The sequence below is a fragment of the Paroedura picta genome, unplaced genomic scaffold (assembly GCF_049243985.1).
Source record: "Paroedura picta isolate Pp20150507F unplaced genomic scaffold, Ppicta_v3.0 Ppicta_v3_sca21, whole genome shotgun sequence".
Classification (NCBI taxonomy): Eukaryota; Metazoa; Chordata; class Lepidosauria; order Squamata; family Gekkonidae; genus Paroedura; species Paroedura picta.
Genome location: NW_027518618.1, coordinates 2,294,486 through 2,310,020, shown reverse-complemented (window position 1 = coordinate 2,310,020; position 15,535 = coordinate 2,294,486). Strand labels below are relative to the sequence as shown.

The 15,535-nt window shown below is 51.6% G+C and overlaps 1 protein-coding gene across 1 annotated transcript; it reads left to right on the top strand.

Annotated features, from left to right (window-relative positions):
* The first annotated feature begins 5,768 nt into the window (after positions 1-5,768).
* Positions 5,769-13,603, top strand: TBCB (tubulin folding cofactor B). Its single transcript, XM_077318474.1, has 6 exons — positions 5,769-6,000; positions 8,025-8,168; positions 9,255-9,351; positions 10,349-10,540; positions 11,445-11,517; positions 12,771-13,603. The coding sequence occupies exons 1-6, from the start codon at positions 5,860-5,862 to the stop codon at positions 12,886-12,888; spliced, it is 765 nt and encodes a 254-aa protein (XP_077174589.1). The 5' UTR covers positions 5,769-5,859; the 3' UTR covers positions 12,889-13,603.
* The last annotated feature ends 1,932 nt before the right edge of the window (positions 13,604-15,535 follow it).

Below are 15,535 nucleotides of genomic sequence, written 5' to 3'. Positions count from 1 at the left end.
TTATGGCGATGGAGGGCCTCAGGATTCTGGAATCTGGGAAGACCACTGCTTGTACGTGGAATCATTGCCCGTCCTGGGTGCTAAAACCAACGTAAGCATGCATCATAAATCAGTCACTGAATCATAGAGTAATAGAACCATAGAGATGAAAGGGACCTCCAGGGTCATCTAGTCCAACTCCCTGCGGAATGCAGTAAACTCACAACTACCTGCCCACCCACAGTAACCCCAATTTCATGCCCAAGTGATCCCCCCACCAAAAATCTCCAGAATCCAGATCCTAATCTTCGGAATTCACTTACCATCCTGCAGGGGCCATCAGCAATTCCCTGGGTATGCAAGGAAGGGCCACAAGAGACAAACACTGGCACACCCCTTCCTGCCCACCCACTCACCATCTGCCTGAGTCCTTAAAATCAGCATTTGTGTCTGATCTAGCTTCTGCTTAAAAACTTCCAAAAGAGGAGAACCCACCACCTCCCCAGGAAGCCTGTTCTAGCTCTTTCAGGAACTTCTTCCGGATGTTTAGCTGAAATTTTTAAAACTTAATTTCAACACATTGGTTCTTGTCTGACCCTCTGGGGCAACAGAAAATAACTCTGCTCCATCTTCTATATGATAGCTTTTCAAGTATTTGAAGATGGTTTTCATATCATCTCTTTGTCACCTCCTCTCCAGGCTGAACAGACCAAACTCCCTCAACCTTTCCTCATAGGACTTGGTCTCCAAACCCCTCACCATCTTCGTAACCCTTGTCTGGACACTCTCCAGTTTCTCAGTCAGTCAGTCAGTAACCTTTTATTGGCATAAAATGTATAAGACATATAAAAATAGGGTTTAAAATTTCAACAAAATAATAAAATGGGGTTACATAACCAAACAGATCTTAAAATGATTAAATAAACTATAAAAGTTAAAATACAAGGTAGGCAGCATATTATAAAAGCATCTTAGTTAAAACTCTGGCAACTAAAATGGTTATCTCTGGGTCTTTGTCAGAGAGCAGAAATTGCAAGGTCATAGATTTACTTACAGAAGGCTTGTTTCCCAGCAAAGCAACAAAGCTGTCATCCCGACACTGCTCATATAAGGGGCAATCTAACAAAATGTGTGAGACAGAGTCAGGGCAACCAGAACCACACGGACAGAGTCTCGCATGGTATGGGATATGGTGGAATCTTCCCTCTAAGACCTTTGAGGGGAAAGCATTCATTCGTGCCAGGAGAAAAGCTCTTCTCAGGGGTGGGACATCAAGGAGATGCAAATATGTAGGCATAATATTTCTCTGCATAATAATGCCAAAGAATGCTGGTGAGCAGACTCGAGGCTGGGTAGGTATGAGTTCCTGCTGCTCATGGTCTAATATTCTCTGTTTAATAATCCGGAAGATACATTTTTCTTCCAGAGGTAGTAGGGAGTTCAGATCGATGCCAATGGAGACTAATTTTTGTTCAATAGCCTGGAACCATTGAAATTTAAGAGGGTCACTTTTTAGACAAGTTAAAAGGCTGCCAGTTTCTATTCTAAAAAACAGTCTGACCCAAAATTTAAAAGTAGCTATCCAGGCCCTTGTCTCTACCCTAATTTGGCCAAATTCTGCGCAAATGGCATGGTAGGAGACACAGTTGGGAACCCCTGCAATTTGCCTATAGAAAGCAGATTGAACACCCTCAATAGATTTATTAAAGGCAGGAACCCATAAGGGGCATCCAAACAGGAGCTGGGACATTACTTTCAGTTTCTCTACATCTTTCTTCAGTTGTGGTCCCCAAAACCAAACACAGTACTTGAAATTAGGTCTTACAAGAGCAAAGTAAAACGGTAATATCACATTGTATGATCTGGATAGTATACTTTTAATACAGCCCAAAATCCCGTTTGCCTTTTTAGCCACTGAATCACATGTTCTATATCTTTTTTTAAAAAGTTGATTCTTATATGCCGCTTTTCTCTACCCAAAGGAGGCTCAAAGCAGTAGTTGGGGAATCACATAAAGCCTTTCCATTCCTCTCCCCACAAGAGACACCCTGTGGGGTGGGTGAGGCTGAGAGAGCCCTGATATCACTGCTCGGTCAGAACAGTTTTATCAGTGCCGTGTCGAGCCCAAGGTCACCCAGCTGGCTGCATGTGGGGGACTGCAGAATTGAACCCGGAATGCCAGATTAGAAGTCCGCACTCCTAACCACTACACCAAACTGGTCTACGAAGACCCCCAGATTCTTTTCACACAGATTACTGCCAAGACAAATCCTATAGTCATGCATTTGATTTTTCGTACCTAAATGAAGAACTTTACCTTTATCACTATTGAAATTCATTTTAGCCCAGTTTTCCAGCCTGTCAAGATCATCCTGTATCCCGATTCTGTCTTCTGGTATGTTTGCTCCCCTTCCAGTTTAGTGTCATCTGCAAATATAATAAGGACCTCCTCTATGACTTCATCCAAATCAATATGAATATGTTGAACAACACAGGGCCCAGGACAGAATCCCTGAGGCACCCCACTTGTCACTCCTCTCCAAGAACATGCGATTTGTCAACCAGTTCTCAATCCACCTAACAGTAATACCAACATTTTACCAACTTGCCAACAAGAATATCATGTGGAACCTTGTCAAAAACCTTACTGAAATCAAGGTAAACTATGTCCACAGCATTCCCATGATCCAGCAAGGGACTAACCTTCTCAAAAAAGAAAGATAAGGTTAGTCTGACATGACTTGTTCTTGAGAAACCCGTGCTAAATCATAGGATACAGGATGATCTTGACAAGCTGGAAAACTCAGCTAAAATGAATAAAATTGATTTAAATAGTGATATTGGGCACCACAAATGAAGAAGGGTGTAGAGAAACTGGAGTGTGTCCAGAGCAGGGCAATGAAGATGGGGAGGAGTTTGCAGACCAAGTTGTATGAGGAAAGTATTGGAATGGCTGTCACATAGAGCAGTGGTCCTCAACACCCGGTCCGGGGACCGGGACTGGTTCGTAGATCAGTTTGTACCGGGCCGCGGCTCTTCCTCGTCCTCCTCCCCAGCTGCTGCCTCAGGGGCTGCCCTGCCACTCAGCCGCCACCTCACTTTTGATGCTCTCCACGGGCCACCGTGACTGGGGCTCCCCTTCAGTGTGGCCCTGCGCAGCTGCTGCTGGCAGCGACCCCCAGTGGGCGTCGGGAAGCACCGGCAGGAAAACAAGTGGAGCAGGGGCTCAGGTGACAGCGGCGACATCCCTCGGCAAAAGACTACCCCCCCCCAGGCCTCAGTAAAATTGTCAAGCGTTGACCGGTCCCCGGTGATAAAAAGGTTGGGGACCACTGACATAGAGGATGGAGCAGAGTTGTTTTCTGTTGCCCCAGAACCAATGGGCTGAAATTAATTTAAAAGAATTTTCAGTTAAACATCCAGAAGTTCCTGACAGTGAGAAAGGAGGAACTTCTGTAGAACAGGCTTCCTTGGGAGGTGGTGAGTTCCCCTTCTTTGGAAATGTTTAGGTAGCCATCTAAACAGAAATGCTGATTCTGTGAATTTAGGCAGATTGTGAGTGGCTGTGCAGGAAGGGAGTGTATCTGAGCTTGGTTCTTGTGGCCCTTTCTTGCAGGCCCAGGGAAATACCACTCACCACTTTGGGGTCAGGAGGGGAAATTCATCCAGACAAGACTGGCCGGGGATTCAGGGTGTTTTTTTTTTTGGGGGGGGGGTTGGTGGACATCATCTGGGCATGGAACTGGGGTCAATGTGGGTTGGCGAGTGGTTTTGAGTTTCTTGCATTCTGCAGGGGGTTGGACTAGGTGACTCTGGAGGTCCCTTCCAACTCTATGATTCCTAAGAGTCTTCATCTCTCATCATTGACAGCTCTTTCCTGATGGCTATGAAGATTTGTCACATTTTTCAGTAAATCATTGTCAAGCTGGCTACTTAAAATGCCCATTTATTGTGTAATTATTTGAACTTTTACTTGGGGATAACCGAATTCCTCCAGCAAATTTCTTTTAGTATTTAATGTCTGCTCTTTTTTATCTTGCCCATACATTATAATTTTGTCTCCTTATAGTTTATTTTCCATCCAGAAACTGCCCCAAACACATTCAAGCCATTTAACAGCTTTGGCATGGATATTTCTGATGAGGGCCTGCAAAAGACTGGCATCCCTACAAGGAATCCATCCGGATTAAGCCGGGCTGAAAGCAGGAAGCATGAGATCCCACCATTTGGAGCCGCTGTCGTCAATGCACCCACTTCTGGGCGTGGTAGGAAGGGCCTGGAATGACCACCTCTCGACCCATTTCCTCACCGGCCCTGCTTGAAACACACAGTGCACTCCTTTGGATGTGGAATCCCCATAGTTGGCACCACATCCTGCTGTACAAAGCCAGAATCATCGTAAGGGATAATCCTTCAAGGGCAGGGATCTGACCTTGGTTGCTTTGATTCCGTCCTCTGCCATTCTTGGCAATCTTATTTCTGGCTCACTCTCCCTCCCCTTCACACACAAAGTGGGCGATTATTTATCATTACAGGCAGGTAGATTTGGGGAGGGGCCACGGACCGTGGCTGTGGCAGATGCAGGAATCCAGGTCCACCATGGATCTAACAACCAATATGTCACTTTGCCCCATTGAAGTCCTCCCCTCCCCAAACCCCCAAAGGTATTCCCAACCCTAGTTCTGAGATGGACGAAGGGTCAGGCTTGCTGTGCGACTCCTTGTGGGAGGCCATTCTGTGCCAGGCAGGCATCTGGGGGCCAGCTCCAAATTGGGGCATCCCTGGAGATCGGGCAGGGGCAGCCTGGAATATGAGATGTAAGGCCACAGCAGAGTATGATGGCCATTAACAGCAAGTACAAATTGGCAAAGAACCGGAGAAGACTGAACAATAAGCAGCTCCTGGAAAAGTACAATGAAAGCCACTTCAAAAGAGCGTTCTCTCCAGCTGGCTTTTTCGACCCGGCGACAGTGGGGCGTTCTGAGCTGAGGACCACGAGACGTCCCAGAGCAGGGGTAGTCAAACTGCGGCCCTCCAGATGTCCATGGACTACAATTCCCAGGAGCCCTTGCCAGCATTCGCCAGCGAATGCTGGCAAGGGCTCCTGGGAATTGTAGTCCATGGACATCTGGAGGGCCGCAGTTTGACTATCCCTGTCCCAGAGGATGGGGAGCAGTTTGGAAAGTGGTTTGGCCTCCTGCTGGAGAGGAGCATCGTTCTGCGGGATTCCCAGGTCCCACCTGGAGGCCGGCGCCTCAAGAAAGGCAGGAGACAAGTCTTTGAAACATCCTCCAGGTGGGGGCTGGAGATCTCCCGGAATTACAACTGATGCCCGGACTACATAAACAACGGGAGAAAAAGAGGTGCTTTATTATTGTGTGATTTATTTATGTGATCCCTCCCCTCCTTCGACCCCCACCCTTCAATCTCCATTTCCCAACCCAAAGTTGGCAACCCCACGAGAAACCGCCTTTAGGCTTATTTGCAAGGACCGCCGCATCCTGAGGCGTCAGCAGTTGTACGCATGCGTGACCTCCCGCTCTGAAGCTTGCCCTCCCTCCTCTGTGCTTCCGCCCTGGTTCTTCCTCTACATCGCGCGTCGCCATTGGGGCACTCGCCTGGAGCGCGACCCGCCGCTGCTTGCCATTGGTCCGCGCCCCTAAAAGGCTTCGCGGACGGGAGGGGGGAACGGCGCAAAGGCGATCTAGCGGTGAAGCGTGTTTCCCCCCCGCCTCCTGGTGCAGCATCACGTGATTGGTCGGGAAGCCAGCGGAGGGGCGGGCCGGGGCGGAGGCGCGTCGCGATTGGGCGGCGGCGGGGATAAGCCGGCGTCGGATTGGCCGCGCGGTGCAGCGTCCGGCGTGAGGCCTTGCGAGGCGAATGTCCGGGGTCGCCTGCGGGAGCGGCGCGATGAGCGTGGTGGGGACCCCCGCGGTGGTCTCGGTCTCCATCAGCAGCAGCCTCAACGCCTTCCGCGTCTTGAAGCGCTACGCCCGCGGCCTCACCATCGCCGAGTTCAAGGTACCCGGATGGGGGCGGGGCCCAGGCGCCAGGGGGCGGGGCCAACGAGCCCCCCAGTGGGACCCCCCCACCCCCTCCCTCCTAAAATGGGTGCTGCCCCCGCCTCTTTCCTGGCTGGTGGGGTGAGGGGGCTACAGTGGGTGGTGGGTTTAAAGTCCATGGACTACAATTCCCATGAGGCCCTGCCAGCACTGCCAGTTTGTAAGGGATCATGGGAATTGTAGTCCTTGGAGAGCCACAGTTCGGACACTCCTGGAGATATGTTTGTGTGCACATGTGTTCTGCCCTTTTTTTTCTTCTCCCTCCCTCCTTAAATAAACATCTTGGAATTCAACCTGCAGGAAAAGCATAACTTGTGTTCTCGGAAGGACAAACCTGCGAGGTAGGCCAGGCAGGATTTGTGACTAGGGATGCCAACCTCCAGGTGGGTCCAGGGGATCCCCAGGGATGGTTGCTTGTCTTCCAGACTGCAGAGATTGGTTCCTCTGGAGAAGATGGATGCTTTGGACTCTTAAGGCTTTGGACCTCATAGGTTCTGGGATGCCAGCCTCCAGGAGGGACCTGGGGTCCTCTAGAATTAAAGCTCCCCAAAGAAAATGGCTGCTTTGGGTGGGGGATTCTCGGGCATCAGTCTGCCCTGGTTCTCCAAGTAGGATTTCTGCTTTTGTAGCCATGAGGACTAGAAGATTGCTGAGTTTACCTTAAAAGCTAAATGGCTGGTACTGAGCTGGTACTCTGGCTGTGCGGCATGCACACAGTCTTGGTTTTGGTCATTGGGTCCCTTCCAGGCAGTATGACTCTGCTGCTGAGTTTGAAATCTAAGCGGGGCTTGGATTCCAGTCCTGAACATTGGCACTGCTTAAGTTTCAGGCTTCCTTTCCACGGGGTCCTGCCCACAGTGTGGCAAAAGCAACCCCAAAGATGCTGGCAAAGGTGTCTGTAAACCGTCATCCGCCCAAGCAGAAGCCTGCCCCCTTTCACTACCGGTGGCTGCTTTTGTGTGTCATGTCCATGCAGGTTGATTTCCACATTGTCCATCCAGCACTAAACAGAAGGTGTCCCTTGGTGGGGCAGGGGGACACACACGCCCCAGGCTTTCATGTCAGGACACAGATTGAGTTTGTGTGCAGAACGGCTAGCTTGAGAACGATGTGGCACACTGGGGGCCATGCAGCTCTGTGACACTCGCAGGACATCCCTGCAAATGGCCCGCCCTGTTGGATCCGCTTTCCTTTCTGCTGTGTAGAGCAGGGGTAGTCAAACTGCGGCCCTCCAGATGTCCATGGACTACAATTACCATGAGCCCCTGCCAGAAAATGCTGAACACTAGTCCATGGACATCTGGAGGGCCGCAGTTTGACAACCCCTGGTACAGAGAGTACTAACTTTCCACTAGCCGTCCCTCATCTTGCGCTTGTTCCAAATTAGAGATTTGCTTCTCTGTATATCCATCCTCCTGGAAGAGTGTTCATCTCTTTGGGCATTCATGTGTGCGATTGCATGTGCGTTTCCCCTTCTGGTTTTCTGCTTGTTTTGCCTTGCACATCTTTTCTCTGTGCACGGCGATGCCTCGCTGGGCCTCATTTGTAGCTGCAGTCCCCCTGCAAGCACAAAACCCTTTTGTGGCCAGGATTAATTCTGGCTTGTTGGCTGTGGCCGATGTCCAGTTGCGTGAGCCTGCCAAGCCGTTCTCTCGCTCCCTCTCCCTGAGTCTGCCTCCCCGCCCTGCCTGCGGCACATAGCTTTGTGCCAAGTACTGTCCCAGTCTTTTCCACCTTAATTTCCTCCCAGTAGAGAGGAGCAAGGGTAAAATATTAGAGATGGGATTTGGATGGTGGAGAGGCCCCCACCTTCTCCCTCATCGTCCTTCCTGGGTCCTGGCACCCTGATTTTCAGCCGATACCTTGTGGTGTCCAAATGCTGCCCCTGGATTGCCAGCTGCGCCCCCTTTGGCCCCGGGGCTCTCACATGCAAGAGAGGAGAGAAATTTGTGCAACTCTTGATGGGTTCCCATCTGTCCACAGTGTAAACTGGAGCTGGTGGTGGGGAGCCCGGCATCATGCATGGACCTGGAACTCTACACGCCCGACGACAAATTCATGATGAAACTGGACAGCGACGAAGCCTTGCTGGGCTCTTACCCCATCGATGACGGGTGCCGGATCCACGTGAGTGTCGGAACGCAGCCATAAGCACAAGGAGGCCTCGATAATCGGTTTCACGTGCAAAGCCAGTACATACAAGGCCAAACGAGGACCAATAACCTAAACCAATTATGTTTTGGCACATTAACCTTCTTCAGTGGTCAGGCATACGTAGATGGCAAAATACAGTAGCTCTAGGCATATAGTAAGTATTATCAAAGTAGATAGGACCCGCAGGGATGGCCAAACTGTGTCTCTCCAGATGTCAATGGACTACAATTCCCAAGAGCCCATGTCAGCACCTGCTCATGGGAATTGTAGTCCATGGACATCTGGAGAGCCAGTTTGGCCACCCCTGCAGTAGAGGTTGCTAAGAAGGAGGGGGAAAAAAGAATTCTCAGTAATTAATTAGATACAAAATGCTAAAAACCATTATTAGCAAAACATGGATGAAGACGTGACCTTTTAATTCCAGGTTGCTTTTTCAGGCAGGGTTTCACTGTTGCATAAGTGTGTGCTCCTGAGTTCTCTTGATGAATGTAATCCCTCTTATTGTCCTCTTAAGCCCTGTGGGGTACGTGTGGCCTGCCACCCTGGGAGACTTGGGAGCAAAGGACCATTGAGGCGGGAGTGGAGACAGAGGTTACGGCTCCCTAAAACCACAGCCTATAGTCGCTGCTCTGTCGCGGTGCCAGCCATAATGCGAATGGCAGCTAGGTTCAGCCAGTAATGTGACATACCAGGGGAACCAGTGTCTTCTTTGAGGAGACAGCAGAGGGTGGGAGCAGGCCCTGGGAATCCTGTTTTCACCTGGTCCAGAAAGTTCAAGCAATGGCGACTGGGGAATGGCTGAGGACAGCTCATCCTGCAATTTAGTGGGGCCAGGACTGAAAAGGCCCTGCTCTTTTTTGTAACTGCCGGCTTCCCTCCTTCAGAGGGAGGCGGAGCAGGGCCTCCAGTGAAGAGCATAACTGCCGGGCAGGAATTGTTCTTTCCCCGGCCATGGTCCCGAGCTCAGACGTCAAAAGCTAGCAGGAAAGCTTGTTGTGACAACCTCCCTAACAGCAATGGCCGGAAGGTGAGGCTGCTCCCTTGCTTTGGGCCCTGCAGGTTATCGACCGGAGCGGTGCGCAGCTTGGGGAGTACGAAGACGTCTCGAGGGTAGAAAAGTTCCAGATTCCCGATTCCGAATACGAGAAAAGAACCGGTGAGATTGGAGAGAACCCTCCACAATGGATCTGCATTCCTCAGCAACTGTGGAAGCATTTCTTCCTCTTAAAATGGGGGCAGCTGCAAGGGTTGGGTTACTTGGGTTGTCCATCAGTCCATCCATCAGGCCTTGGGATTCCTTGTTCCTGAAATATATTTGCTCAGGGGATCTCATCCTGTCCGAAACCGACTCAAGGGAAGCTGTTCAAAACAGGAGGTTCTTTTCCTCTCCAGCTCCATCTTCCTGAGCTGCTGCATACGTCCTAGGTTTCGGTGAGGCTTCTGATCCCCATGTCTCAACGATATTGAACGTCCTCCGGCAAACCTGGATTTAGTGATCGGAAACATTCTCCTGCCACCTTCCCACCCACTCAGGGTCTCCAGGGAGGCGCACGTAAAAACGTGGAAACATTTGAGTGATCGCAAATACATTTTAAAAGCCTTCAGGACCAGGGGCTTTGCTCCATTTAAACAGCAGGTCTGCCCAGCTGCCAAAGCCTGTTCATGCTCCATCAGCCATCTTCACACTGAACATGGCAAGTCTGACTAGGGTTGGGGGCTTTGGTGCACTTCGGCGATCACAAAGCTCCTGAGCCTAAGTCCAACCCTGCAGGCTTCTCGTTGGTCGTGGATCAGGTTATGGGCCTGGTTTCACCCGTATTTGCCACCATTCATTCCCTGATCAGAATTTTGTGGTTGCAGGATTTGTGCAGATCTTAGGGCTGGGTGTGAGGACTTTAATCGGGGTAGGCGCATATCGGCCATGTCCCTGTGGACGGGCAGCTCTCTCTTTTGGATTTCAGAACTGTGAAAGCTCCTGTAGGGCCCACAGTTCCTCCGGGAGATCGTTCCACTTGGTAGGGGCCAGGACCAACAAGGCCCTGACCCTGGTCGAGGCCAGGTGAACGCCTCTCAGGATAGAGATCAGCCCTGCTGCTGGTCTGTGCAGATTGACAGTCGGGGCCCGTTTAAGAAGCATCCTGTCTGGCCTGCAGATTCTGCCCGCTCCTTCTTGAAGCGCAACAGACTGGGGCAGTACAATGAGGAAGAGATGGTGAAGAAAGAAGCGGAGCTGAAAGAGAAGCAGGCGGAGGAGAAGGCCCTGTCGGAGGCCATCCCCGTGGGCGCCAGGTGTGAGGTGCGGGTGGCAGGGCAGCCAAACAAACGTGGGACGGTGATGTACGTTGGTGAGTACAGCTGGGGGGGCCCCCCACACCCGTACCCGTCGTGGTGGGGGGAGGAGCGGGGCGTTTGGAAAGAGTCTGTGGAATGCCGCAGGGGAAATGTATCCGTTCCTTGCCCTGGCTCTCTTTGACCTTGGAAGTGTGTTTCTTCAGGCAGCACAACTAGGCTCATATCCAGTAACACCTTGGAGGGGACCCACAAGGTTTTGGGGGGCTGAGCTTGAGAGAGAGTCCACGCTCCCCTCATAAGATGCTTTTGCCGTTGGACTCTCAAAGGCTTCCACCCGCAAGATCTTGTCGGTCTCTAAGATATCCTGGATTCGAATCCAGCCACTTTGCTGCAGATCGTCAAGAACGCTCTCTGGATAGCGCAGACTTGAAGGCCGGTTTCAGCAGAATTGGAATTCAGGGCTTGAACGAGGAGTGCGCTCCTCTTGCATCTGCAAAACAAGTTGGCCCCTGAAAGGCAAAACTAAGGATCTAGTTCTCGGTGTGCATCTTAAGGGAGGAGTCCCCTTGGATTGGGTGGGGCTGGGCTTGGAGGAGCATACTTGGGCCTGGATTTTATTTATTTTCTTCTTTATATTCCGCCCTCCCTTGTGGCTCCAGGGCGGTTTTCAGAGACACGTGAAACGGTGTGACACACACGATAACAGTAACTGCATCATCAACAATAACAACCTCAACAACAGTTGAATGTTAGATTGATTTCTGTTTAACTGTATCCTTAATATTTTGACCACGACCATGTGGACTAGTTAGATCACAGTTACCCGGGGGGGGGGGGGATTAATGGGTCTCCCCAAATGGGAATCAATTCTGGGGCCCGAGAGATGCTGCTGCTGACCTGCACCAAATGCTCGGGAGCGTCCTGGCCCGTCTGATGCCTGCTCTTTGCCTTCCGCAGGGGTCGCAGAGTTCAAGCCTGGCTACTGGATCGGCATCAAGTACGACGAGCCTTTGGGGAAGCACGATGGCAGGTAAACGCGTTTCTTTTCATTAAAATGCAGAGCATCGATCCTAAAACCATTGAAAGTGAAATGAACGTGTACATAAGGACAGTACAAATGGAAACACAATCATATTGCAAGTAGAAAGCTGTAAAATACCACGGCCATAGCACAGCAGCAGCAGCGGCAGGAGATAAATATAATAGAGTTGTTCTGTTCTTATTTTCCCTTCTGTTCCTTCCTTGGGGAAGGTTCAGTTTTGCCCCCTCTAGTGGCCCATTTGATATTGTGCAGGAATATAACCCCTCCTGTGAGACGGGAGGCTGGACTGGATGGGTCCTCCCTGGCCTGACCCTGCAGGGCTCCCCTGATGTCCTTAGGAAGGCCTCGGCCTCCCTGCCCTGTGGCTGGCCCTGCAGAGGAACTGGCTGGCCCCTGGGTGAGACGGGAGGCTGGACTGGAGGGACCCTCCCTGGTCAGACCCAACAGGGTTCCCCTGATGTCCTTAGGAAGGCCTCGGCCTCTCTGCCCTGTGGCTGGCCCTGCAGAGGAACTGGCTGGCCCCTGGGTGAGACGGGAGGCTGGACTGGATGGGCCCTCCCTGGCCTGACCCTGCAGGGCTCCCCTGATGTCCTTAGGAAGGCCTCGGCCTCCCTGCCCTGTGGCTGGCCCTGCAGAGGAACTGGCTGGCCCCTGGGTTAGACGGGATGCTGGACTGGATGGGCCCTCCCTGGCCGGACCCAGCAGGGCTCTCCTGATGTCCTTAGGAAGGCCATGGCCTCCCTGCCCTGTGGCTGGCCCTCCAGAGGAACTGGCTGGCCCCTGGGTGAGATGGGAGGCTGGACTGGATTTGCCCTCCCTGGTCTGACCCAGCAGGGCTCCCCTGATGTCCTTAGGAAGGCCTCGGCCTCCCTGCCCTGTGGCTGGCCCTGCAGAGGAACTGGCTGGAAGGCCGGACTGGATGGGCCCTCCCTGGTCTGACCCAGCAGGGCTCTCCTGAGGTTCTAACCTTGACAAGGAGCTTTTAAACCTTCCCTCCATAGGGGAAGGCATGATGCCACTGGAAAACCCATCAGATTTCTCTCTGTTTTGGATTCTAAAATTTCCAGGCCTACCCTCCAGCTTTGTATTGAGTTTAGTGCTGCATGCAATTGAGTGGATCTCATTTTTGCAAGGTTTGTTGGGTGCCATCCATTTTACGGAAACACACTCTTGAACATTGTCCAGCGAGCATCCTCTGGTTTCCACCGCTCACCTGATTCTTTGTCTCTTTCCTCCTGTAGTGTCGGCGGGAAGCGCTACTTTGAGTGCCAGCCGAAATACGGCGCCTTTGTGAAGCCGCAGCACGTCACCGTGGGAGATTTCCCGGAGGAGGCCTATGGGCTGGACGATGAGATGTGAAGGGGGGGAGGCGAAGGGACCCGCAGGGGACGGCCACCCTCTCGTTTTGGACTGCCGTTCCTGGGGCCTGCTGCCGCCGTGCGCCGTGTTTCTGCGGCAGAAAACCTGATGGCTGCTGTCTTTTTGTTGGCTTGCTCTTTTCCCCTCCCCGGCCGTGCGTGTCCCGTTCCATGAAGACGCCAGACCCCCCTGTCTGTTCTTTTGTGCTCACCTCTTTGTGCCGGTTTAGTAAGGCAGAGAGTACTGGAGTGACTGTCCTTCGTAGTAGCAATCGGTGGAGGGCCTGGCCAGGGGTCTGCTCTCCCGTTGCTTCCGGTGGCACAGCCGAGCCGTTCCAGAAGTGGCTGGCTTTGGTTGACGGGTGTTGCAGCCACCGAGGCTTTACGCTCCAGGGGCATCTCTCATGCCAATTCAGCTGCCGCCCGCCCAGAGCAGCTCTGTGTCCCTGGCGCTGCAGTGTGCAGGCAGCAGCTGGGTGCCTCTTAGAGTCCCCCAGGAGAGCAGCCCCGGCATCCGTTTCGAACCAGGTTGATGCCGATCCTGTCTCCTTTCTGCAAATCTAAACCAAGACATTTCTGTGACTGTGTTGTATTATTTTTTGCCATTGTTTTAAGAATTATTTTATTGTTTTGTGCTGTTGGTTGATGCAATGTGGTAATTAACAGATTTTTAAAAATGGAGTGCGGGGGGAGAAATACATTCCACGCAGGAGTTATTTGCGTGCTCTGCTTGTTCTGTGTCTCTTGCTCTGCTGTAAGGGAGGGGGCCTGAGGCCTAGCAGCGTATCGTTTCACTGAACCGGACGGTCTCAGAGTCAGAATCACAGATCTGGAAGAGACCCCAAAGGTCCAGCCCCACACCTTGACGATTTAAAAATCACACACCCCTGACAGGTGTGTGTATTTCACCTGCAAACAGTTCTCAACCGTCTCCTTTGGTCCTGTCTGAGATCTCCACCAGCAGGACTGCCGCCTGCATCTTTTGTGCTTTCAGAAAGTGTGGGGGTGTCACCCAGCAAGGCTTCTGACAGGCTACCGGGAATTTAATTGGTTATATATCTTTTAAACATGTTGATTTGGCATCCCTGCACAAGGATCTCCACTGTCTGAGTGAAGGGAAGCTGAGGCAACTGTTTTACGGCTTCACCAGCCCTGCTTCTTGGCAGGAGGCTGTGAGTTGCCCTATTCCTCTCCCAGGCCTTGATTTCTTCTCTTGGCTCCTCCTTGTTCTTTTAGTACAGATTTTGTTCTCTGGGTCGGGAGCCAGCTGTCGGGGGACCTGGTACAGCCCACCCGGCTGGCACTGAATAAACACAGCGAATGAGGGGTTAGGTGAGTTTTTCTCTCCTGCTCCAGTTCCAGCGGTGGGAAGGCAAATGTCAGTTCAAGAACCGTGTCATAAAATAGGAGCCACATAGCACCGATTTATTTACTCAGAGAGGAGGAGGTAAATGGGCTTATCAAGAGAAGGCTGGCTTTACACAAAGCACACAACCCGATTAAACCCTTGGCTTTACTGGGTGAAGGGGGCATTAGAGGCACCTTAAGCCAGGGGTAGTCAAACTGTGGCCCTCCAGATGTCCATGAACTACAATTCCCAGAAGCCCCTGCCAGCATTCGCTGGCAGGGGCTTCTGGGAATTGTAATCCATGGACATCTGGAGGGCCGGTTTGACTCCCCCTGGTTTACAGCCTTAAATTGGATGATGTAGGGGGAGGGGTCAGGTGCCAAATGTTTTTTTCAAACTGAGCCAGTTGCTGTGTTGGAATTTCACAGCCGTTCCAATCAAGGAGCACTTTAGAGATCAACAAGGGGGGATCTTTCAAGAGCCAGCGTGGTGGAGCAGTTAAAAAAAAACAGAGGAATCGAATTATCTATTCTCTAGAGAACCAGGTTTGATTCCCCCCTCTTCCTCCACATGCAGCTTGCTGGTTGTCCTTGGGCTAGATGCAGTCCTCTCAGAGCTGTTCTTGCAGAGCAGTTCTCTCAGAGCTCTCTTGGCCCTACCTGCCCTAGAGGTCTGTTGTGGGGAACTGAAGGGAGAGGTGTTTGTCAACCTCTTCTCAGCTAGTGAGAAGCAGGGCAAGAAAGCCCAGCTCTTTTTCAAAGCACATTTTGTCAGACGCAAGCTGATGCCTGGGACTTCCTCCCACCTCCTCACTTCCCTGGGAAAGGGATCAGAGATAGCCGGTCTGACTTCCATCTGGTCGATTCCCACAAATGTGTCAGTCGGGTGGCCAAACTGGCTCTCCAGATGTCTGTGGACGACAACCCCCGTGAGAGCCACAATCTGGCCACTCCTAAAGCGAGGGTGGCCAAGCTGGCTCTCCAAATGTCCATGGACTACAAATACCATGAATACCATGAGAGCCACAGTTTGGCGATCCTTGCTCTAAGGCAGTGGTCCCCAACCTTTTTAACACCGGGGACCACTCAACGCTTTTACTGAGGCCCAGTGGGGGGGGGGGTAGTTTACTCCTCTACTCTCAACCACTGCCCTAACGCTCTCTGATCGCTATGGTAATGTTTAAACATCCCTTCAAAATAAGATACAGACACCCCACAACAATGAACATAAGGAACATTTTATTTTCATGGAAATTTTAACTCGTGACAATGACAAATCAACGGGAACCCTGAGCTTGTTT

What these genes read in the sequence shown, in the direction of transcription:
- TBCB (XM_077318474.1), top strand. Translation starts at nt 5,860, where the DNA reads ATGTCCGGGGTCGCCTGCGGGAGCGGCGCGATGAGCGTGGTGGGGACC. An exon ending in CGAATACGAGAAAAGAACCG is followed by an intron (nt 9,352 to 10,348) that starts GTGAGATTGGAG and finishes TCTGGCCTGCAG; the next exon opens with ATTCTGCCCGCTCCTTCTTG. An exon ending in TGGGACGGTGATGTACGTTG is followed by an intron (nt 10,541 to 11,444) that starts GTGAGTACAGCT and finishes TGCCTTCCGCAG; the next exon opens with GGGTCGCAGAGTTCAAGCCT.